Raw genomic sequence first — 24105 nt, forward strand, 5'->3', positions numbered from 1 at the left:
GATTTTTGGAACTCATCAATCCTAGCTTCTTGTCTAATGTTCTTGTCACTAGACCATTCTGACTTCTAGAGTTGAAATGAAATCTAGATGGGGGATGCATTGAATTAACTTTGGGAGATTTTTGTAAGCTTAATATCCAAATTAAGCTAGTATAAGTATTATACCAGATATATTAAAAAAACAGCATTATCAAGAACTGATTTAGGTACCGACTTTGAGTGAGCAGTCCCAGATTTGTCTCTGAACTTACTACTAATGACTTTAACTTTATTGAAATGCCAATCCATTTGAGATACCTATGGTAGCAGCACTTCTCAAGTAAACCCATACCTGTATACAACTGTCTCATTTAGTATCAGGCGAAGATAAAGTCTTATTTCATATACAAGTTAAGATATTTTATCAGTTACTATTTCTAATAATTTGGTGTGCATAGCACAGATAAATTATCGAAACCTTTTTTGCACTTTTGGAAAGTAAGTTGATATGGCATGGTAGGAAATTTAACTTATTAAGGACCCAAGTTTACTTAAGAAAAGCTTATGGTGCTTCATGATAGCCTAAAAATTCGAAGAAATCTCTTCATAGATTTCTTCAGTTGTGCAGATTATATGTCAAAAACTTTTTTTCTGTTTTGTTTTTAGTTTGCAAGACTAGCTTAATTTTCAGTGACCATGGGCATCCAAGTGCAGAATAGACTGAATAGGGACATTTGCAAAGGTGAATGTAATGATTCTAGAATTCATTAAGATCCGTTTTTCTAACACTTTATATCTGTTGTTGGAACATCTAATCTTGTTTTCTGTCAAATCAGAGATTGTTTACCTATTTACATATTTATATGAGAAACCATCAAATAGATATAAATCATTTCTTAGACTCAATTATGGCACAAAGGAATGGCTTCAGAGAGTCTTTTACTACAGTTCTCCCAATCTTTATCAGCTTCTTGCTGTTCACCTCAGGTAAATATAGTCTGAACGAAAAAAGCATGCTTGCTTTATATGCTGAGTCTCAAGACACATTCTCCCAACTCCTACTTCTAACTAGACTGTCACTCTAGATTTCCTCCTTTGTAAAAATATCAAGCCACTGCTATTAAGAATCCCTTCCACCTCTAAAACTACATTGTGTTGGTTTTAGACTATATTCCTTATTTGTATTAAGTTCTTAAATAGGCTAGTAACCTATCTGGGCTCTCCACTATTGTACATTATGAATCCTTTTCTAGAGTATGAGGGCTGAAAGTGAAGAAATATTTTCCTTTCAGTATTTCAGCACACTTTCTTAATTCTATGGTCATTCAATGTTTGCTGGTTAGCTTGTGACATTTTGGTGTTTTGATGCTTATAAACCTAAATCTGCAATGGTAGAGTAGGAATTCCTTACTACCTCCTTGGGCCTGAGGAACTCTTGGTGCCTAAAACTGAGTTTGGTGTATTGATGCTAAAATGCAAGTATATGAGTGACTGGAATTGTTTATTGCCAGTGCTACAATAGTCACCAGAGACCTTAGAAACTTCTGTATTAATTTCTTTGTTTAATCATAATGTTAGTCATTTAAATAAAATAATATCATATTAGAAGAACCCTCCAAAAAAAAGGAATTGTTTTTTGGAAGGGAGGCCCCTTGCAGCGTAGGCTTCCCCCGCTAAGTATGTATGTGTTCTAGGGAACCAGCTATTGTTGTTTGTAAGAGGCATCAGTGTACCAGCTAGTGTTGTTTGTAAGAGGCTGCGTTCAGCTTCAGTGCGTTTTTTTTTTTTTTTTGGAGATTCCTTCAATGTGTTTGCCCATTTCATGATGAGTAATTTATGAGTGCATCTGCCCACACCACACTGAGTGTTCAGTTTTTTACCAAAACAGCATGCATGTGACCCCTGTGCCCCACACTCTCTGTTTACCCAATCTCACCCTGAGTGACTTTTTGTTTCCCCGGATGAAAAAGTCCTCAAAGGGAAATGTTTTGCTGATGTGGAAGAGGTGAAACAACAAACCACAGAAACACTATAAAAGGCATCAAAATTGGCAAGTTCAAAAGCTGTTTTGGGCAGTGGGCAAAGCATCTTGATAGGTGTATTACATTAAATGCCGAGTACTTTGAAGGTGACTGAAGTTTATTCATGTAAGAATAAATGCATAATTTTTATAAATAAATATAGGGGTTTTTTTTGTTCCCCCCTTCATATATGCACCAGCAAGAACAAGAAGGAAAATAGAACTTTCTTGTAATGATTTTGTGTTCCCTAAGCACAAGAAAAAAATGTTTCAAAATCTATCATCTCTTCATATACACACTGAATCAAGTCCATCTGTCAAATAATACCTCTTTACTTGAACAGGGCAAACATGACCTTTTTTTGAAGAAATTTTGAGAGATTATCTCTGATTTTTTTTTCTCTCCTCAAAAGCATGGACAACTCTCTGATACAAATAGTGAACATTACTCAAATTTCTAGTACAGTATATAATCTTTTTTCTTATAACCTCCTGTTTGACTTGACTGCTCTTGCCGGTGGATGCATCCATTAAGCATAAGCATGCTGTCCCACTTTGAATCGTGGGAAGTAAAATTGACATGAAGATAAAAGATGCATGTAAAATTTTATAAATTTAGAGTACCTAAACAGTCAACAATAATATGCTTTTCTCATTTTGTGACTAACGAAGGGAAGAAGGAAAGTGATTTAGAAGGAAGACCCAAAGATATTTGCAAATATTTTTTTTTCCTTTATGCAGTAGAAAGATTTCTAAAAACTTATGACTAAATACTACTTATATTATGTGTTGCTAAATGAAGCAAGGGAGTGATTTCCAGATATTTTTGATGTATGTAGGCTATTAGGCTATTGATCTGCTTTGAAAAGACTTGTAGGTGATTCTGTGCTTCTTGCAAGTTTGTGAATCACCCTATTAATGTTCTTGTATTTTATGGAAACTTTATTAATGCATTCTGTATAAAATGACCATTTATGGTATAAAAAGACTTAACAGTTATTTACCTCCTGGTTTATCTTTATGTAAGATTAGATTGGGGATACCTTCTTTAAGGTAACATATTTCTATTTGTTCATTCTTTTGATGGCAAGCTGTTTCATCATTCATGTTCAACAAAATGACATTTTAAGTTAGTGAGAGGAAAAATATTTATAGAAGGTAGACACAATTGTAAAATAACCAACTTGAAAATTTTGAAATATTTGTTGTTTTATTCAAAAGAAATACTGAAAAGTATTTTCAATGAAGTCACTGAGCTGACAAATATTTTATAGGGTTCCATTTCTGAACTTTGTTCTTTCCTTCAAATTACAATGCTGTCTAGAAGACCCCACATCATCTTGATAATTTACAAAGTGGCCATTAAATTCTCCATGTTTAGAAAAGTGATTATTTTGTTTATTGAATGCTTATAGTATGATGAGTTCTACATTCCGCATCTTGTTTTATTCTCAAAACTGTCACATTGGATTGTTATTTATCTTTTTTTTATAGATGAAGTTGAAGTACATAGAAATTAACAATGTGTCTAAGTTCACACTGTGAGTAAGAGGTAAAGCTCAAATTTAAACATAAGCCCTCTGACTTGAACGCTTTAGTGGAACCCTTCAGCCTTACTCGTTTTGCTCTCTACTGCCTCCCATGCAGTATACTACCCTGCCCCATGGCCATGATCCTTACCCCATCTCTCACAGTCATCTTAGGTTTACCCTATTTTCTACTATGTTATTTTAATGTTTTAAAAACTGATTTATAAAACAAATAGGGCAACCAACTGTCTTGGTTTGCCCAGGACTGCCCAGTTAGAGCGCTTATAAATCCTGCATCCCAGGAAACCCTTCAGTTCTGGGCACACTGGAATGGTTGCCACCTCAATCTATTTCTTACCCAACCTATTCCTGTATCTTATTCATTCTTCATGCTGTAATCCATGGTGTGAGACTCAAAGATGAGATGTGAGGGTAAACAATTAGGTACGCAGTCAACATTTTTTACATACACGTATGTTTGTACATACACACACTGTTTGGTATTGAAAAACCGTATTTATACGTTTTTATTATTCTGTTTCTTAGCCACTTCAAAATAGCTTTGTCAAAATGTGAAGAAATAGTACATGCTGTCATGTTACCATAGATACTTGCCCACACATATAAAGCCTATGAAGAGGACTGGCATATTACACACCAAACTAGTGGGAATGGAAGGGGGTAAAAAATACATTCACATTTTGTTCAATATTATTATGTACTCTTGAAGTTTTTATAAGAAATTTTAATGAATTATATTAGTAAAAGAGTTTAATCATTAAAGATCTTACAGTATTTTTATAAATTATAATAATTTATATATTAAAACAATAAGCATATTTTAAAAATTTAAGAACAAGGTATGTACATTTGTATTCAACCATCAATAGAAGCTTCAGTATATACTTCTCTTCCTCATTATGACAACTTGGGGAGGAAGAAAGAAGAGGTGTTGTTTAAAAGAGATGGAAAAAGGAGAGAAACCAGAGGCACAAGGAAGAGACAGACAGACCAAGGCAGAGAGAAAGAGATTTAGGAGGAAAGGCATGGAGAGAGATACTTTTGATGTTTCTGATGGTTTTTATATTCAGGACCTACTGTCATTTGTGCAAATTAGGTTTGATTTCTAGGTTCTGGCTGGTAGAGTTGCATTAGAAAGATACAGAATATCTGAATTTGGATAAAATTGAAACATTTATTTTAAAAAGTTTCAATATCTGTAATCCCGTGCCTTGGGAGGCTGAGGTGAGTGGATTGCCTGAGCCCACCGGTTCAAGATCCACCTGGGCAACTTGGTGAGACCTCATCTCTCCAATAAATAAAAAAATGAACCGGGTGTGGTAGAGCGCACCTGTAGTTGCAGCTACTTGGAAGGCTGAGGTGGAAGGATCGCCAGAGCCCAGCAGGTCGAGGCTGCGGTGGCTGGGAGCGGCCACTGCACTCCAGTCTGGGCGACAGAGTGAGACTCCAACTCAAAAAAACAAAACAAGATAAAATAAATAAATTAATTAATTAAAAGGTTAAATATATATATATAGGGTTCATTCAGCTTTCTGTAGACAAATTGAAGACAGACTTAACTTCTGTGAAGTATACTATATATGAAACACATGTCAAACATTCAGTTGGGTAGCACCTTGAAGTACTATATGAAAAGACTTTTGTCTATTCTGATGTTTGTTTCACTGAACACAGCCTGCTTAATTGTATTTAGTGTCTGGTTTTATAAGACATTTGATAATATGACAGAGTTTATGGTTACATTTTATATGACTGATATCTGTGTATGTTCTTATGTGAAATTCTGTTTTAAATTTGCTATTAACTTCAGAATCCAGGTAAGCACTTTGAAATGTCATCACATTAAGGACTAGGATAACTATCTACTCCTTAAATAAAAGTTATTCACATCTTGTATGATATTTTTCACATTTTGTGTATTTCTTCCATGTGACAAGAGAAGTACTTTCAGGTTGTGTCTACTGGGCAAAGTTATCGGCCCCTACTGCATAAAACTGTATGATAACAACTCAGAGCTCATATGTATCATTGTGTGATACAAATCATAATCTTATGTTGAAATTGTGGGTGGGGGGAAACTAGTTGGTTATATTGTTGTTATTTTTAGCTGTATTGATTTTACAAATTCCTTCCCCCTCTTACATTTCATAATTTTCACTTGAGGCAGATCATCTTGTTACTTGGTTAAATCTTTAAGATTCTCTTTGGTGTTTTTTAATTAATGGATTCAAAGAGATTCCAGCTTTATAATGTTTGTGCTATATATTTTTATTAACTGTTGATTGTTTGACTTTGATATTCTTTTTCTTTTTATGTTTAAAAGGGTTGGTATTTCTTTATTACAAAGAACTGCAAAAGAGGATATCGCCTTACCTTACAAAATAAGATTTAGGTTTGATTTACAACTACCACCAAAAAACATTTCTGTAAGTGAATATTTTATAATAGCAATAGATTCCCAAGAGAAATTGTTGGAAACCATCTGTATATATCTAGAAGAAGATGCTCATCTCTTTGGGATTATTCAGATCACATTTTATTTTAAAAAAAGATGATATTTGCTTTGAAAAGTTGATTAGGCTTTAATTATCAGAACTTACACAATAATTGCTCTTAAAGCTATAACACTGTTTCCCATTGGTTTAAAAATCAGTTTTACCATCATGAAGTGTTTGATAAAACATGTGTCTTTTTACACATGAAGCTATAGGGTTTGTTAGTACTGAAAGTTCTGTTAACTACAATATATCCTCGTTCCAAACCACCTTACGCAGTGTTCAGTAACTTTTGAAAAACAGCATTTTCTTGTTGTTGAAGATGACAGAACAGATGATGTTTTTTTCTTAATACATAGCTGGAGAATTTGATGCTGGATAAAGATGGCCACATAAAAATTACAGACTTTGGACTTTGCAAAGAAGGGATCACAGATGCAGCCACCATGAAGACTTTCTGTGGTACACCAGAATACCTGGCTCCTGAGGTAAGCTTCAGTTTCATTCATATGAAAAGTAATATTGGCATAATGCTCTGCAAAGTAAGCCATGTAAGCATTAAATATTGATTGTAGTGCCTGTTACTTTTACCCATATTTCTACCTGAATAAAATTTATTTTGCTCTCACTTGTTTTAATTTGGTATCACAGGGTCAAGAATATATAGAATTCAAATTGTATAAACTTTATAAACACAAAGTTACTAACTAAAGTAGCTACATCAATTTTTGTTCTTTGGTCCTGTACATTGTATTTCTTACTTATATCCATTTTAACATTTATTAAGCTACAATAACTGACTTCAGCCAGGCACAGTGGCTCTCACCTATAATCCTAGCACTTGGGAGGCAGAGACGAGAGAATTGCCTGAGCTCAGGGGTTCAAGACCAGCCTGAGCAACTTGGCGAGACCTCACCTCTACAATAAATGCCAAAAATAGCCAGGCATGTTAGCATGTGCCTATAGTCCCAGCTACTTGGAAGGCTGAGGTGGAAGGATGACCTGAGCCAGCCTGGCAGGTCAAGACTGCAGTAGCCAAGACCATGCCACTGCACTCTAGCCCGGGCAACAGACTCAACAGACTCCGACTCAAAAAAAAAAAAAAAGAAGAAGAATTGACTTCAGTGAGAATATTTACATTTTATAAACCATCTTGTACTTTGCTTAGAAACACAGAAACAATGATGACTTGATTTACAGTATGATGGGTTTTTGTACTTAATTATTTAAAATTATGTTATTGGGAAAGTTATTGAAGTGACAGTAACTACATTTTGGACTTTATGTCAAAGAAAGCTCCAAGCTGGTGATCTGCCTGTGCTAAGGGTGCTACAATTATTTATTTGCTTATTTAACAAATATTTATTATGTACCTGCTATGTATTGGGTGCTTTTCTGGGTAAGATGGTTGACAGAAAAGGACCCTACCCTCAGGGAACTTTGTTCTAGTGGAGGGAGACAGAATAAAAATAAAAACTAATATAGTATCTTAAATTCCATGAAGGAAAAAAAAATGGCAATACAAAGGGAAGGATGTGGTGTGGCTGTTGTAGAAAGTGTTAGTACTACGGCTGTGTAACAAACTGCCCCAATACTAAGTGGTGAAAAACAACCATTTTATATGATGGTGGATTTTCTGAATCAGAAATGCAGATGGTGGCAGCAGGGATGGCTAATTTATGGTCTACTGTGTGTGGGCCCTCAGCCGGAAAGACTACAATGAAGGCGTGATTCTGTGGCTTGAGGCTGGGGTCATCTGGAAGCATCTTCACTCATATGTCTGACAGCTCTGCTGGCTGTCCACTGGTACCTTATTAGGACTGTTGGCAGGAGCACTCTCCATGTGACCTGAGCTTCCTCATAATGATATCTCTAGAGTAGTCAGACTTCTTTGGCTCTAGGTCTAAAGCGAATGTCCTAGGGAACACGTTAGAAGCTACTTTGCTCTTTTTTTTCACATAGTAAAACCATCAAGACTTTTTAGTACATTCACAGAGTTGTACAGCTATCTCTGCTAATTCCAGAATATTTTTATTACCCAACAAGAAACCTCATACCCATTAGCTCTCCATTCTCTCTTCCCAGTAGGCAATCACTAATCACTTTTTGTCTGAATACATTTACTTATTGTGGACATTTCATACAAATGAAATTATGCCATATGGAGTCTTCTGTGATAGGCTTCTTTCACTTAGCATCATGTTTTCACTATTCATCCGTGTATTAACATGTTATTACCACTTCGTGTTTTTTATGGCTGGATAATATTCCATTGAATAGATAGACCACATTTTGTTTATTCATTCAGCAGCTGATGGACATTTGGAGTTTGTTTTTTTTTTGTGTGTGTGGCTATTATGAATACTGTTGTGAACATTTGTGTTATGCGTTTTATGGCTTAGTTTCAGAAGTTCAAAGCCAGTATATTAAATGTCTTGTATGCCAGATTCATAGCAAGCTTTTTTTTCTTTTAATTTTTTTATTTTAAAGATGCAGGGTACAGTTCAAGGTTAGGTATACAAACGTTCATCATGCAGGTACCCTTGTTGATGAGGTGTGCCACCCTCCCATAAGCAGGCTTTGAAGTAAACAGGTTTTAAATGAACTTAATTTGCTTCTTGTGCTTAGTCCTTGAAGCAGTTGTAAACCTGCACAGACTTAAGGGTTAGCCTCATAAACCCCACCTCTCCATTATAGAAGAGCTTGTGAGATGGGAGATATTGCTGCAACCACCTTTGGAAAATAACATCTTCCACAGGATGTTCAGGGAAAGTGATGTTTGCCAGAGATTTGAATGATAAGAAAGGACAACTGTTGCAAAGATAGGGGAGGAGTTTTTCCAAACCAAGAGAGCAGCTAGTGTGAAAACCCTGAGGCAAGACCAAGCTGAGTTTTCCCCTCTAGCTCTATTATGGTTAATGTAGCTATAGTAAAAAATGGAGGTGTTAATCTTTGATGGGCAAGGATTACTATTTAAGGAGCATCTATTATGTGCCACATGTTATATAAGTGCATTGCATCTATTATTTCATTTAATATTTGGAATAAATTTTGGTTATAGATAGCAAACTTGGCTTTTTTTTAAAGTGAAGAAACATAAGATCATAATTTTTTCTTATGTAACCTGTATAAAAAGGTGGTGGAGGTATAATCAGGGCTTTAACTAGGTTGTCTGACTATAGAGGTCACTTTACTTTTTTAACTACATACGTCATGATCCAAAAATGTTACAATTTCAAGACTACTTGTAGAAGCAAGTAATTGTAATTTTTTAATGGATGCTTTATAAATTCTCAATAGGAAAAGATAATTAAACGAAATTAGTAAGAATAAATTCGCGATGATAACTAGCATTTCTTATATGTATAATAACTCATGCTGGCTTATTATTATAATAGTTCTTTTCAATTAAGGATTAAATTTACGTTTCAAAAATGTTAATTTATTATAAATACGTTCTGATATTTAAAATACAGTAAATTTTCAACTATTATTTTCTTGCCAAAAATACCATTTTCTCTTACAAAATCTGGAGTTTAAAATTCTCTATTTTGTGGTTGAATTTGGTAAAATTTTAGAAACACTGTTTTTTGTTTATTTGAATAAAAGATCATATTTTCTAGAATAGGATTGTTTTGTGAATGCCATGAAAAACAAATTCTTTATTTCTCTGGAGTTCAATTACGCCTCCTACACATTTGCTGTGGAAGATGATATTCATATTTAGAATAACAAGATTGGTTTGTCACAATTAGGGGAAATTATTTCTGAAGAAGATAAATACATCTCATTTTAGAAGCAGCTGATCTAAGAAACAAAGATATTGTTTTCTATGCAAATATCATCAACTGAAGAGCAAAACCAAGAATTTAATGCAAGAAGAATCCAATTGTTTCTAAATAGAAAGTTTACAGTTCACAAGAAATTATCAATTTCTTTTTAAAGTCAAGAAAATATTTCTGTATACTTTTTTTAATATTACGAAAGTCTGGTCTTTAAGAGCAACTTACAACACCTGTCTTTGGTTGATACATGTTGATTCATAATTAAAAGCTTGATACCTTATTATAAAGGGCAGTGACTTTTGTAGTCGCTGTTTGAGTATGAGAAATCTTGAAGCAACCAACTTCTCATGCAGTTTTAATTCGTATACTTTAAATATTTGTGTCATATACTGCATTTTTGTAATTTTGAATGTGTAACCCTTACTTTAAAAAAAAAAAGGAGAATTTCGTGTCTTTATTCTGTTCTTCCGTGTGGACCATTTCACTGAATCACACTTATTCATTAATGAAAAATATATTGACTATTTATTAGATATCAGACATTATGTTAGGTGCTGGGAATACAATGATAGTAAGAAATAGTTTTTTCAAGTGGCTTGCTGTTTACTAAGGTAATAAGTTATGGAAAATAATTATTACTGTGCAAGAAAATGACTGCTTTACTGGAGTTGCATACAGTGGAATGGAAGGAAAAGAAAAAGTGCTTAAGCCTGCAGTGAAGGTTCAGAGCAGTAAAGGGGAAGCAGGAATAGAGGATGCTGGGCACACAAGTAGGGATTGGAATGTAAAGGGGTTTGTGTTTGAGCCTGTGGTTAAGGGAAAGCCACTTGTGAATTGCTGGCAAGACAATAATGTAATAGGTCTTATTCACATGGTCAATGTTAGGGAAGGACTGGCGCAAGCTGAAGCCAATCTCTTTCTTTCAGATTTTGTCTCTCATTTTTTTTGAATCTTGAAATTTCTAGTACATTACCATTATTAATGCTAGTCTTTCCTTGATAGTAATTATAAGGAACAGTGTATCAAAGTAGTGTATCATTCTTCATTACTACTTTTCTTGTGAATGACTCACTGTCAAGTTTTCCCTTCTGTTCTTTGAGAAGACTTGTTTACACATTATGTAGAGATCTTGCTGCAACCTATACGTGATCTAACAGTTGTATTTCTTTACCTTTTAAGTTGTTTTAACTTGCTAGAAATGGTTTGCTATTTAAAGATAGATGAAGGGTATTTCAAAGATACTTCCAAAAAAAATGTTAGAAATCAGTTCAAAACCAGTGTATTAAATGTCTTGTATGTCAGATTCATAGCAGGATTTTTTTTTCTTTTAATTTTTTTATTTTAAAGATGCGGGGTATGGTTCAAGGTTAGGTATACAAACGTTCATCATGCAGGTACCCTTGTTGATGAGGTGTCGTACCCCTCCCCATAGCAGGCTTTGAAGTAAACTTAGGTTTTAAATGAACTTAATTTGCTTCTTGTGGCAAAGACTACCAGAAGAAATAAGTCTATAGTATAAATATGCTATTTGCTGAAAAAAGAATATTTTAAAAAGTATTTCTTCTCTCTTTTGATGAAGAATGGGGCTTAGAATATAATTTTCTACCTTGGGAGGCATTTAACAATCTTTATTTTTAAAGAAAAAAAATGATGTTTTGTTTTAAAAGGTTACAGAGATACAGTTCTAGCAGGCATATACACTATGCATTTAGGTGTGCTACAGTTCTAAAAATGCGTTTGTATAGTTTGTGTGTTTTTATTCCTCCTTACATTAGAAGGAAATACATGTGACTTATAGTAAATTATGGACCATAAGACATCTTGAGGGGATTTTGTTTTTATAATCTGTACTGTATTTTCACATCTAGAAATCATAAAAGAAATTAGAAATCATATATAAAGTCTTACTGTTAAATTTTATTATTTGATTTGGCTCCAATTGAATCCAAACCTTTTTATGCAGTGCTAATTATTTAGAGTCTCAGCTTTGCTCTTGAGTTAGCAGTACCTGATCAACTTTCCAACTGTAAAACAGTTTGAAAATCAAATGTAGCTTACATGCAAGCCCCAACAAAATTAAAAGTGTTAAGTGCGTTTTGGCAGTTCACTTTTATTATGCCCAGTCCTCAAATGTACCAGCAGATAATCATCTGAATGTTAGTTATTTTTCACATGCTTATGTGATCACACAAAAAGTACATGCTAAAAAGAAGCAGATGGTGACAGATGGGGAAGGTTGAATAAGGTGGTTTTGGAAACCTAGAGAAATGCACTTCTGTAATAGTGTAAAAATAAAAATTATTTGATAATCAAGTTAGAATTAACAAAAAAGATTGCAAAAAAAAATGACTTGATTGTTGGGAAATAGAAAATATCTAACTGGTTGCTACTGAGGAAAAAGTGTATAATTTTATTTCATCTAAGTGTAAAATGATTTTTTCCAGTGGTTGAAAATGTAGTTTTTGATGCATGCTTCTTATTTTTCAGAATCTTATTTTTAGGAAACATTTACCTGCTATAATATTTCTTCTTTTTCCTTTGAAACTGACTATCTTTAATATTTCTAATGTAACATTTTGAAAATACCTGAAATGGATCATAATATTTTGATAACTATTTTGATGCAAAGATTTGCTCAAAGTTATTGTGGTAGATCATAGCACAAATTGAAATTAAATTCTGTATAAATTCAAAGTCAAAGACATTGACTTTCAAAGAAGGTAGTAAAGGCATTGCTAATGTGGAGTAGTGCTTTAGTGGAGAGAATAGTTAGAAGTTAACTTGATTGAAATGTATTAAATGGAATTTTCTTGATTTACTTTAAATTCAGCAAACAGTAAAATCAAAAGATGTCATTTTGTGGGCTCTGCCTATATTGTTTTTAGGATCTCTAAAGTGAAATGATTGAGACGAACGTTACAAATGTTTATATATTTATTCTATAGGTAAAAATAGTAGCCACGTAGTTACATTCTGATTAGTTTTTAGACAAAGTCCTACTGTATTCCAGCAAATTGTTAAACTAGTGTTAGAACTTCGAAGCTTTTTGTGGAAAAAAAGAGTTGTTTTATTGGTCTTTCTAAAACTGTACAACCATAACATTTTATTGTTAATTCATATAACACCTGTACTGAGGTATTTTTGAAAACCTGTATCTTGTTGTTCTAAAAAGATCTCATCACCAATATTAAGGGGAACATTAAGTAAAGGAGCACAATGATTAGCTCAGATAGAATTTGTCTGCTTTATAGTTAGAATTCATTTTTAAGAACTTCTGTTGTATGAGTTGACTTACTATTGGTTGAATATAATTTAACTTGATTCTTGGATGTACTATAGTTAGTTGTATTTTATACTGTTTCTGTGTAATATTAAATCCATCCCTCCATCGTCTCATAATTGAATATTGTTTAAATATGAACTAAAATGGAATTAATGCCTTTTAATGTTTATAAGTGGCAACTTATACTTACTTAGAGGTCTGTCAGTTCTTATAGTAGCTATTTTTTACTTAAGACTTCTTTTCAATGTTACATGGTCTTTTGGCTTTAACAGAATATTTGCATTCAGTACTTTGACATAATTCTAATTTAAGCACAAGTTAAATTTTAAATTCTCTGAAACACGAGACCGTATACAAAACTAACCCTAACTGGGAACACTAGTGATCACCTAGAGTATTTTACTATAACTATTGTTACTTGGGTTACAAAGACCCAGTTTCTTGGAATCCCGTATCATCTATTGCCTCAGAGTAAAAAGGGGGGAAGGTATGTGTAAGTATTATTTAATCGCCATTATTGTATCCATTTAGTCTTTCTCTTGTTGAAGGATTTTTCCTGTGCTAGCCAGAGTTTCCTTTTGAAAATACAATGTTAGCTGTATGCTAGTATTTGTATGTGTATGCTAGGAGGTAGCCACAAAGTTTACAGCATTCTAATTCATAGCAAATAGTATTTACAGTTGCTGTTGCTAAAGGATTGTTAGAGCAGTTGGGAAATAGTTATAACATATTTATGGAGAAAATACCAAGAAACTTTGGAATTCCTAATTCTTATGAGTTGAAATGTATAGTTCTGAGGCTGCAATTCATTTAAAAATCTGAATTAGAAGATTTATAGTAAGAATATATAAGGGGCTCCAATAAGTAATAAAATATAGAGATCTATGTTCAGCTATAAAGCACACATATCAGTTACCTGAGATGTAAGACTATCAGGAAAAAAAAAATAGTTTTTGAATTAGCGGTAAATTGGTTCATCCAAGTTCGCAGTTTACTTTCACAACATAGGTGTGCAGACAGTTTGTTTAGATGTTTAATTTTTTCCCCCATCTGTTCTGTCAGGATTATTGATTGAGCAGAAAGCCACTCCAGGGTATATGTAGCCTCCTTATAATTGCTTGCCTTGGGTGCATGGTGTAGCCCGGAGAGCAAACTGAGAGAGGTGTTCCTGTAACCTCCCAGTAAATACTAATTGGTGAAAGAATAGTGGAATGAATATGTTTTTTGAAAATCCCATTGACTAAATATTTACATTAAAAAACTTTAATTGATAGTATCATTTTAAAATACAGAATTTATTCATTATTATTCTTTGAAATTAGTAACCATTCATAGTGGTCTTTTGTAACTCATCTGGTTCTTTTATAAATAGAAGTGCAACATTACCAAATACGAATTCAATATTATTCCAACATTTGATATTAATTGGTGTCTGCTGTGATCTCTGTGAGTCTTAGGTTTTATTATACCAGAAATTAAAGTGATTTCTGGCTCCTGGTAGAAAAATTGAAACTAAGCCTTGTTTCCTAGAGTTTGTGCTCTGTTTGGGTTTTGATTTAATATGACCTCTCATCATTTTTTAACATTTACATTTCTTTTAATGTTCCAAATCCCCTTGTCCTTGATCTCTATTTGGGCATTTGTGTTACATATAGGTATAAAGTACAGTCACATCTGTGGTTACCAAGAACTATCAGGATAGAAGGAAATACCAATATCTGTATTCATATTTAAACTTTGGGTTTTATTTAAAGTCAGCAACATTGACTTTATGGAAAAAGAGACACTTGAGTGAATTATTCAAGATAAAATCTTTTACTGACTTATTTCAGGAGCGTGTTTTGATTTGTATTTATATCCAAATTATATGAGAAATTACATTTTAATGAAGTTGAAATTTGTCTTACCATTATTGTACCTGCACTTTACATCATCACTTATCATACCCTTGGATGAGCCCTCACAATAACCCTGAAATAAAAGTAGCCCTTTTGCCTGAAAAAAATATCAGAAGTAGCCAGAAATTATTGCAACCCTCGGGATAAAGAATATGAATTGTGTTTGTAACTGTACTTTTAGAAAAAACAGTGTTTTGAGAAAGTGAGAATAAGTATCCTCCACAAGTAGTCTGAAAGAGGCTGTTAACTTGGATTAGTTAATTTGACTTTAGGATTTCCAGAGTATTTCAGAGTATTGTGTATTAAAATAATTTAGATTTAAGGAGAGAGAAAGGATACTGTTTGAATAGCAGGAACATTTTTTATATTATGTATCCACATGTAGAATGTTGTAATTATTTTTATTGTTATTATTTCTTGTATATTCTTCTTAAAGCTTGGAGGTAGGAGTTGTACAAAAACTATTTTTAATTGATAGTGAAGTCTCTTAGGTAAGAACGCTGGCTTAGTTGTTAGGGTGTTTTCTTGTCAGCATTGCTTACGTTTACATATTGATAGGACAATACATTACATCAATTTTGTTCAGTACAAAGTGACACGGAAAACATTTCTAATTTTAGCATTATGTATCTGTATATCAATTAAAGCCTGTATGTTCAGAAGCAAAATCACTTATTTTGAGAGTCAGTGTTCATTTTACAAAACTAAATACAATATACTTTATTTTATCAAATAGATTTTTTATAATGCAGCTTTATTTTTCTGTTGCTTATTTCTCTTCAAAAATAAAAACCCTCTTTTTATGTACTCACTTTCCCTTCTGGCTGCAAACCAGGTATTTAAACAAAAATAAAGGATTGCCAGTTTTGCCAGCTGGGGATGAGAACCCGGCTGGTGAAATGTGGGTTCGGGAGGCAGTTAATCCAGCTTTTATGTTTTTTATGGTTTTATGAAAAAAGAGGTTAAAAACCACATTTGGCTCCTTTTTGTGTATGCCACTGTTTTGTTGGTGTTGTAGGAATGCAGTTAAAGGTTACTTAGATTTAAAATCTTTTTGTTGTTAGGTAGATTCCTCTATCAATTAGATAAAGGTCCACAAACAGTGTATTCTATTAATTGGCCACAGGACAGATCCTTGAATCATCAAAAGTCACTGGCATTTAAAAATTATATATACAGCATTTCCTTTCACTTAAGTACATAGTAGAATTCTTTCTGCTTCTCTAGGTTATTTCTTATTTTCAGTTTGTTCTTACATTACTCATTGTAAACAAATAGAAATTTGACTTTTTTTGCCTAATTATGAAAACTAGAATTTGTTGTTCCTCCAGAAAATATTTTCCTTGTTTGTAGTTTATGAAAAAGATTTTTCAAAAAACATAAGAACCAGACTAGTGTTCACATCTTACCAATGAAGTGTTCAGTCTTCTTTAGCCATGAAAGGAACATTGATACAATTGAATTAAAAATGTTTTTCATAGTATTTCAAAACACTTTTGGAATAGATATGTAAGTAGAATAATTTTTTCTTAAAAATTATATCCTTTATTTTCAAATACCTAGTCTTCCATAGTGCCTTTTAAAGTTATAGGTCATCATAATATAATTGTCAAAAATATCATCTGCAATTCTGTGAAATTATTGGTCAATTTTAAATAAAAGTCATAAGTAGTCTTCAATAAAATATTTAACTCAAACCAGGAAAGCTTGGAACACAAGTATTGCTTTGTTCTTGTCAAATTTTCTTTTATGTAATCAGTTACAGATTTTTTTAATTGATAAAATTTTCCTGATCTGGTTTTTCCAAAGCTGAGAAGATAAAGCAAGCTTTAAGATTATTTAATTTAGTTTTAAAATAAAATATTGAAAGTTGCATTTAGAGTAGAAATATTCCATGGGGTAAGGAACAAATCTTATTAAAAAGATAAAACCAAATTTTTCCGGGGACAAGTAGTAAGTTACCATGTTCTCATTTGAGCAGGTTGATCTAACACAGACAAAGCAGTACTTTCATACTTTTTCTTACTAAATTGATTTTGCATGTAGTGTATTTTGGGGAAACAAATTTAAGGACACTTACCACATAGATATTAAGTCCATGATTTTTGCTGTTTAACAAATTTTTGTTGTGAGATACTAAAGTTTTGGATACTAAAGTTTATTGCAACCTAAACAATGAACCTTTATATTCACTTTATTGAGTAAATATTTACAGAAGAATTTTAAACATATAGGGCCCCCCAAAAGTTTTCAAACTTATTTTAGTGGTTGTCATGCCCAATATTCTTCTCTATTGCATTGCATTTTGTACTCGTCTTTCACTGTTCAACTTGTATTACTTAGTTCTTAAAGCAAGAATGTGTAAGACACATTATATACTGCTCTATAATGAGCCTGGCCTAGCTTTGTTACTTAGAGTCTGCATGAGTGAAACTAGAATGAAAAAGTAGGCCTAAGAGAAAATATGCAAATATGCTATCTAATGTTTTTTACTTGATCCTTATGTATATTCATTTACTTGGGATTTTTTTGTACAACCTATCTTCTTTTTTTGTATACTGACCATTTCTGGATACATATTGAATATTCCACATATTTGGTGCGATTTATATTTTTTAAGTATGCTTTATGGTTTAAATGTCAAGGTGTCAGAATAGAGACTAGGCTTTAAAAGTTAAGATTCAGGCCAGGCTCAGTGGCTCATGCCTATAATCCCAGCACTTTGGAAGGCAGAGGCAAGAGGATTGGCTAAGCTTAGGGGTTGGAGACCAGCCTGGGCAACTTGGTGAGACCTAGTTTCTACAGTCAATCAAAAAATTAGCTGGGCATGGTAGTGCACCTCTGTAGTTCCAGCTCCTTGGAAGACTGAGGGAAGGATTGCCTGAGCCCAGTAGGTTGAGGCTGGTGATGGTCCTGAGTGTGCTACTTCCAGCCTAGGTGACAGAGTGAGACTCTGACTCAGGAAAAAAAAAGTTAAGATTCATTTTTATGTAAAAATCTTTTGTTTTATGAAAAATGCTTTAAAAGTGAATGTGTAATAATTAACCTTTCTACTGGTTTCACTTTTAGGTGTTAGAAGATAATGACTATGGCCGAGCAGTAGACTGGTGGGGCCTAGGGGTTGTCATGTATGAAATGATGTGTGGGAGGTTACCTTTCTACAACCAGGATCATGAGAAACTTTTTGAACTAATACTAATGGAAGACATTAAATTTCCTCGAACACTCTCTTCAGATGCAAAATCGTTGCTTTCAGGGCTCTTGATAAAGGATCCAAATAAACGGTAAGCCTCAAATAACGCTTAGTGAGTTACTGATGAATGTGGTTAAAATTGTGATATGGAAATTAATTCAAATATAGCTAACTCCAAGAAGCAGTGTATTTGGTGTAGACATCTTCCCACTGAGATACTGACTTATTTTTAACTGCAAAATATAGAGCATTTAACAAATTTTCTCAACTCTTTCCTAACTTGGAAATTTTATGCAGATTTACCAAATAAGGATTTTGAGAGTTTCACTATCTATATTATGAGTGAACAATGTCTTAATTACCCTGCTGCTTGATATTATGGGGTTGGGAGGATCCCTTCTTATAACAAGAATAAATCTATTTCTTGATGCTATCCTCCTACCCTCAATCTGTGTTAACATATCTAACTTTTTGTGTGTGTGTCTTTTGAAAATATTTATTTCCATGTGTAGCTGAAAGGGTTGATGGCAGAAAAACTTCACATTCTTTATATTTTTGTTTTTGTAGGTATAAGCTGTGCCCTGAAGAATCCTGTAGCCCTTGAGCTTTGCTCAGTGAGCTACAGTATTTTTTTGTTCATGTTTATATATTCACACAACATTTTATAAATCATAAATAAAATGACTATTCATTTTTAAATGTCTCTTAATATGTGTGCTTACATGTGTATATATCTCCCTTCTATCTAGGTATCTATACATATCAGTATTTCTCTGAAAGTCTGTTATATCTTAAGCTTCTAGATGATAGATGGTTTCATGTATTGTTGAATCTTTCATAGCACTTCACAGGTTTTGATACAATGTTTGTTTATGGCTGATGCTCAATATATATTTACTGACAGACTGGATTATTAGGTGAAGGAATAAATAAGCCCTAAAATTTGGGCTTTGTCCACCTTATAAGTGGTTTCCATTGCATGCGTCTAGTTTTTTTTTTTTTTTTTAATAAGGAACATAATTTTACCTTCAGTAGAAATAAACAAACATAATAAAAGAGATACCTTGTATTTTGGCTTAGTGAAGAATCATTCAGAAATGTATTTTGTAATCCCAGTCACAGATTTTATTTTGTATTTGTAAAGTGATTTTTGTTCATGGTACTTTTTTATATCTATTATCTTTTTTGGTTTTCTCAGTAGTAGCCTTGTAGGGTAGATGAGGTAGATAGTCTTCTCATTTCCATTTGATTGAGGTGAAAACAAAGACCCAGAGAGAGTTAGGTGATTTATTCAAGGTCTCACAAAAGATTCATGCAGAACAAGAGTAGAAATTGTTTCTTGATGCCTATTAGGTATTTCTCATGTATCTTATTTTTAGCACAACAATTCCTCAGTTTAGGTTTTTAAATGTGTTTCATTTAATAGAGTTATTTTACAATTACGTAATGAGAAGTTCCTGGAGATAGGTAATCTTTAAACAGAGCTATGTCTTCCATTTTATCTGTTTGCTGTTGGGATCTAACATTTGGCCTGGTTTTCAGGGTGGTGAGTTTTTGTCCAGTCCTTTTCTAACTCCTGCAGGTGACTTTGACCACTCTTTCTTTTGTGGCCCTCTCTATAAGTGGTTGGTAGAACACAATTGTACTTGTGGTTTTCATGTCTACATCTCACTCATGTTTTTGTCAGCTCACCCCAACCCATGTATGGCATGTAGCAGATACTTAGAAACTATTGAATAAATGTGAGGCACACTTTTAGAATATTAGTGATTTAGTATGTATAACAACTCTTAAGGTTTATTTACCCAGAGATTGATACTGATCTAAAGATAAAATGCAGTATTTTCAGCTATCTGATACTTTCTTGTATAATAGATGCGTCAAACTCCTCAACTGCCACATTAAAATATTGAGGATGCAAGGAAGAATGTGATGAAAAAGTATCTGTTCTGGATATTCATAGAATAATGTGGGGCACAAAACATATACTCACAGATGCTCAGGTCAAACTATGTACAGAGTTCTGTTTAAATTGTTAGTACTGTCTAAGGGATTGAAGAACTTGAGCTGGCTCAGAAAGGAGTTAGAGTTTGCAGTGGCACTCAGGCAGAGAAATTTACATGTAAAGTATGGCTAGAATTGCAAATGAACATGGCATTTGAGAAGTTCAGTGACTAGAGTGTAGAATATGAGTTGGGTAACATTGGGAGATGAAGCTGATATGTTAGATTGTAAGAATCTTATGTTTCTTAGCAAATATTTAATCTGTATTCAGAAGGGGGTGAGAAGCCACTAAAGTATTTAAAGCAAGGGATGGTATACTTAGATTTGTGTTATGGAAAGGTAATTTTGGCAGCTTTGTCGTGAATGGATTAGAAGAGTGAAGAGCTGAGGGCAGGCAGGCAGAGCCGTTAAGAATGTTTATGGAATTGTCCAGACAATAGATGGAGTCCTTCCTGAAGTAGCAGTAAACAAGCAATAAATAGAACCTTGTGAATGATTAAATAGAAGTGGTGAGAAAGTAGGAAGAGTTAGGGATGCCTCTGAGGTTTCCAGCTAGGGTGATTAGTTTAGAGAATGGGGTGTTATTAACAAGCAGGAAATACAAGTGAAGGAGGAAGCTTAATGGGGTGGATGCTGATACTCACTTTGGATATACTGAGTCTGAGGTTTCTGTAGAAAATCAATTTAGAAATGACAAGTAGGCAACTGGAAATCATAGTAACAGTGCTTAAAAGAAACACAATAACTGAATATATGGATTGGGCTCCATAGACTTCCTGGAGGTAGCTAGAACCAAGACAGTAGTGCAGAGAGTAGAGTATAAAGGGAAAAGGGCCTAGGATAGAATCCTGGGAAGCATCACAGTTTAAAGCTAGAAAGAAAAGAATGTTAACAAAGAGCCCTGGAAAGTCTTTGGAAACATAATCAAAGATAGCATTATAATATACCTCTTTATTTTTTCTATTCAGCTTTTTAAAATACTGTCTGCATTTTTCTGGCATTCATTATTGAATTGCTGTCAGTTCTGTCAAAAGGTCAGCTGCCAATTTGCTTTTATTTTGTATTTTCCATTATTTTATGATCTATCTATTAGTCCCTCCTTTATCCTCCTATGCAGAGTTGACAGGAAAAGCATGACCTCATGTTGCATTCAATAACATTAGGAATATGAATTCTGTGATGTTCCTAATAGTAAAGAATAGTAGCTGAGGGTTTAGTTTGGCATTCTGACGTTGGAGTTTAGTATTTTAGACATAAATGTCTCCGTTCAAAGCATATTTTGTTATTGTTTTGAAGTCTTAAATTGTATATTAGACAGTCACTGACATTGAAATTTTTGACAACTTCACACTTTGAGGAAGCTTGTGTTAAAGAATTTCTCCCAGCTTCTAAAATGGCAGTCTAAGATTGTATTCTTGGACTTTGCATAGTATTCATGGCTGATATTTTAGTTTTATATGTATTTGATAAATATAGAATAAATTCTGGCTATGTCCAAAGCCAAACTATTGCTAGAGAACTTGAAGGGTTACACCAAAATGAATAACTGAAATTGGATTAAAACATTTTATTTACAAAATGATTATGATTCTCCACTCCAAGTCCCACCTCATATACCATCTTAAGTATAATTTGAATGAAAACAGCATCGAAATAAATTATAACATAAGTGTGATAAAATATCATAGAGTTCTTTTTCTCATGCAGACTACTTTGATGCACACTTTGAAATACTTTGATACATACTTTTTAGAAACATGTGTTTTGATGCTTTTGCTTTTTTGGTTCCCTAAGAACGAGCTTTGAATATGTTTCTAAGCTCCAGAACTGAACGTGCCCTTAAAGAAAGAAGCTTGCAGTCTGCTGGGGGAGAGATGCACACGGCTTGAAATAGAGTGAAAAAGAGTGAGGGCAGGGACTATAGTGCTGAACATTTACTGAAGACAGAGCTGCCAGTCTGAGGATTCCTAATGGGAACTTAGAACATCCCTGTTATGGTCTAATCCAGTGTAAAAGTCTCATCTCTGGAGTGTGGCTCATTTAGGGAATTCTCTGTGGGGCGGGATGCGGTGCCTCATGCATGTAATCCCATCATGTTGGAGGCCAAGGCAGGAGGATCAGTTGAGCCCAGGAGTTCAAGACCAGCCTGGGCAACAGAGCAAGATCAGGTCACTACAATTTAAAAAATGAAAAAGCATCCAATATGGATCTGGGAGTAGGAGACCCGGCTTGTGTGAGCCATGTATCATCTCTAAAGATATTCGGGTATCAGTTAATTGTTTTATTTTCCATTCTGAAAGTATGTCGAAGGATCCTAAGTTCCCAGTCCTGTCTTTCTTTACCTAATAACCAGAATTCATTAAGAATTGTATAATTACAGATGGTCCTTAGTCTATGATGGTTTGACTTAAAATTGATTTTATGATGTGCAAACACAATATGTATTCAATATGCTTCTCATTTTAACAATAACATGTCTGGAAAAATACACCTTAAGTTGAAATATGGACTTATCCGGACATAACCATTGTTAAGTCTAGGACCATTTGTATTTATTTTCTGTGACCTACTTGGTTTTCTTCTTATCCAATAGTGTGTTGGAGTTGGCACATATCAGTTCACAAGAACCACTAATTAAATTTTCAGCAATTTTGTGAGCTGGTTGTTTAATGCAGCTAGATAAGAATACCTTAAAAGTGGGGAGGGCGTATTTTTAGTTTTTAAATTTACATAGTAAATTACAATGTGATTATATTTTATAGATAACAGTATTGTTTATGAGGAATCCATTTGAGATATGAAAATAGTCCATGAGTTTTCATCTACAGCTGTGCTCCACAAATTATTTTTCCTGCCATTTATTTATTTCATAATTTATATTAACAAGTATACATTTTGACTTAAATCATTCTAAAAGGAATTTAGTTTATAGATTATTTATAATCCTTGTAATAATCCATCAGGCAAGTATTATTATCCCCATTCTACAGATTAGAAAACTGAGGTTAAGCCATTTTTTTTATTGTTACACATCTCATAAGTGTCAGATATGATTGACTCAGTTACCCCAGAGCCTCTGCTCTTTTCCAGATACTATGCTGTTCTAAAGCTGGTTCTTATTATTAGCATATTAGGAAAATTAGATCTTATTGCAAATTTGTTTTTATTTTTATGGCTATTTGCTCATCACACAGAAAATTATACTTTCACAAAAACTTTTGCTATGTTGTGGCTTATGTAAATGTTTTATACTCATTTAATTTTATTTCTGTCCTCATAGCCTTGGTGGAGGGCCAGATGATGCAAAAGAAATTATGAGACACAGTTTCTTTTCTGGAGTAAACTGGCAAGATGTATATGATAAAAAGGTAGGCTCTCTTTATGGCATGGTTTGTATATATTTTGGCTACTCTAAAATGAATTAACAGCAAAAAATTTTAAAGTTAATAAAATTTAATGATGTAGTGATATTTATATTTTACCCTGATATTTAAGTGATTATTGAACTTATGAGCACAAAATTTTATTTATAATTTTGACTCCCCAAATACCTCTTGAAATTTTATTCAGCATGGTCACAGAATTTCTTTTTCTTTTTTTTCTATAATAATTTGTTAGTTTGTCTCTTACTATTTCTTCAATTTAGAAAAGATGCCCAATTATGTCTCTGTTTAGAAAACTAGTGAAAAAAATTGTAATTCTTTAATTTGCCCATGTCTTTAATTTTAAAGTGAATACTTCAGATTCATTTTATACAAATCCTTGTTTTAAAATTAATCTAAAGAAATTTAGTTTTAATATTTAACAAAGTAATAAGATTATTGCCTTATTTTGGACTTCTGTTATTTGAAACAACTTTATTGCCCGCAAAATGGATGCTAGCTTCATTGTAATGTGCT

The 24105-nt window shown here is 33.3% G+C and overlaps 1 protein-coding gene across 1 annotated transcript in view; it reads left to right on the top strand.

Annotated features, from left to right (window-relative positions):
* The window catches only part of LOC103254239 (RAC-gamma serine/threonine-protein kinase), a 148246-nt gene extending 124600 nt beyond the window's left edge, over nucleotides 1-23646 (top strand). The window contains exons 8-10 of the mRNA XM_008052375.2: nucleotides 6403-6531; nucleotides 18079-18293; nucleotides 23487-23646. Of these exons, the coding sequence (XP_008050566.1) occupies nucleotides 6403-6531; nucleotides 18079-18293; nucleotides 23487-23631 (489 nt within the window). The 3' untranslated portion in view covers nucleotides 23632-23646. The remainder of the gene's footprint in view (nucleotides 1-6402; nucleotides 6532-18078; nucleotides 18294-23486) is intronic.
* The last annotated feature ends 459 nt before the right edge of the window (nucleotides 23647-24105 follow it).

This window comes from Carlito syrichta, unplaced genomic scaffold (genome assembly GCF_000164805.1).
Source record: "Carlito syrichta isolate Samal-C Ts95f unplaced genomic scaffold, Tarsius_syrichta-2.0.1 Scaffold273907, whole genome shotgun sequence".
Taxonomy (NCBI): Eukaryota; Metazoa; Chordata; class Mammalia; order Primates; family Tarsiidae; genus Carlito; species Carlito syrichta.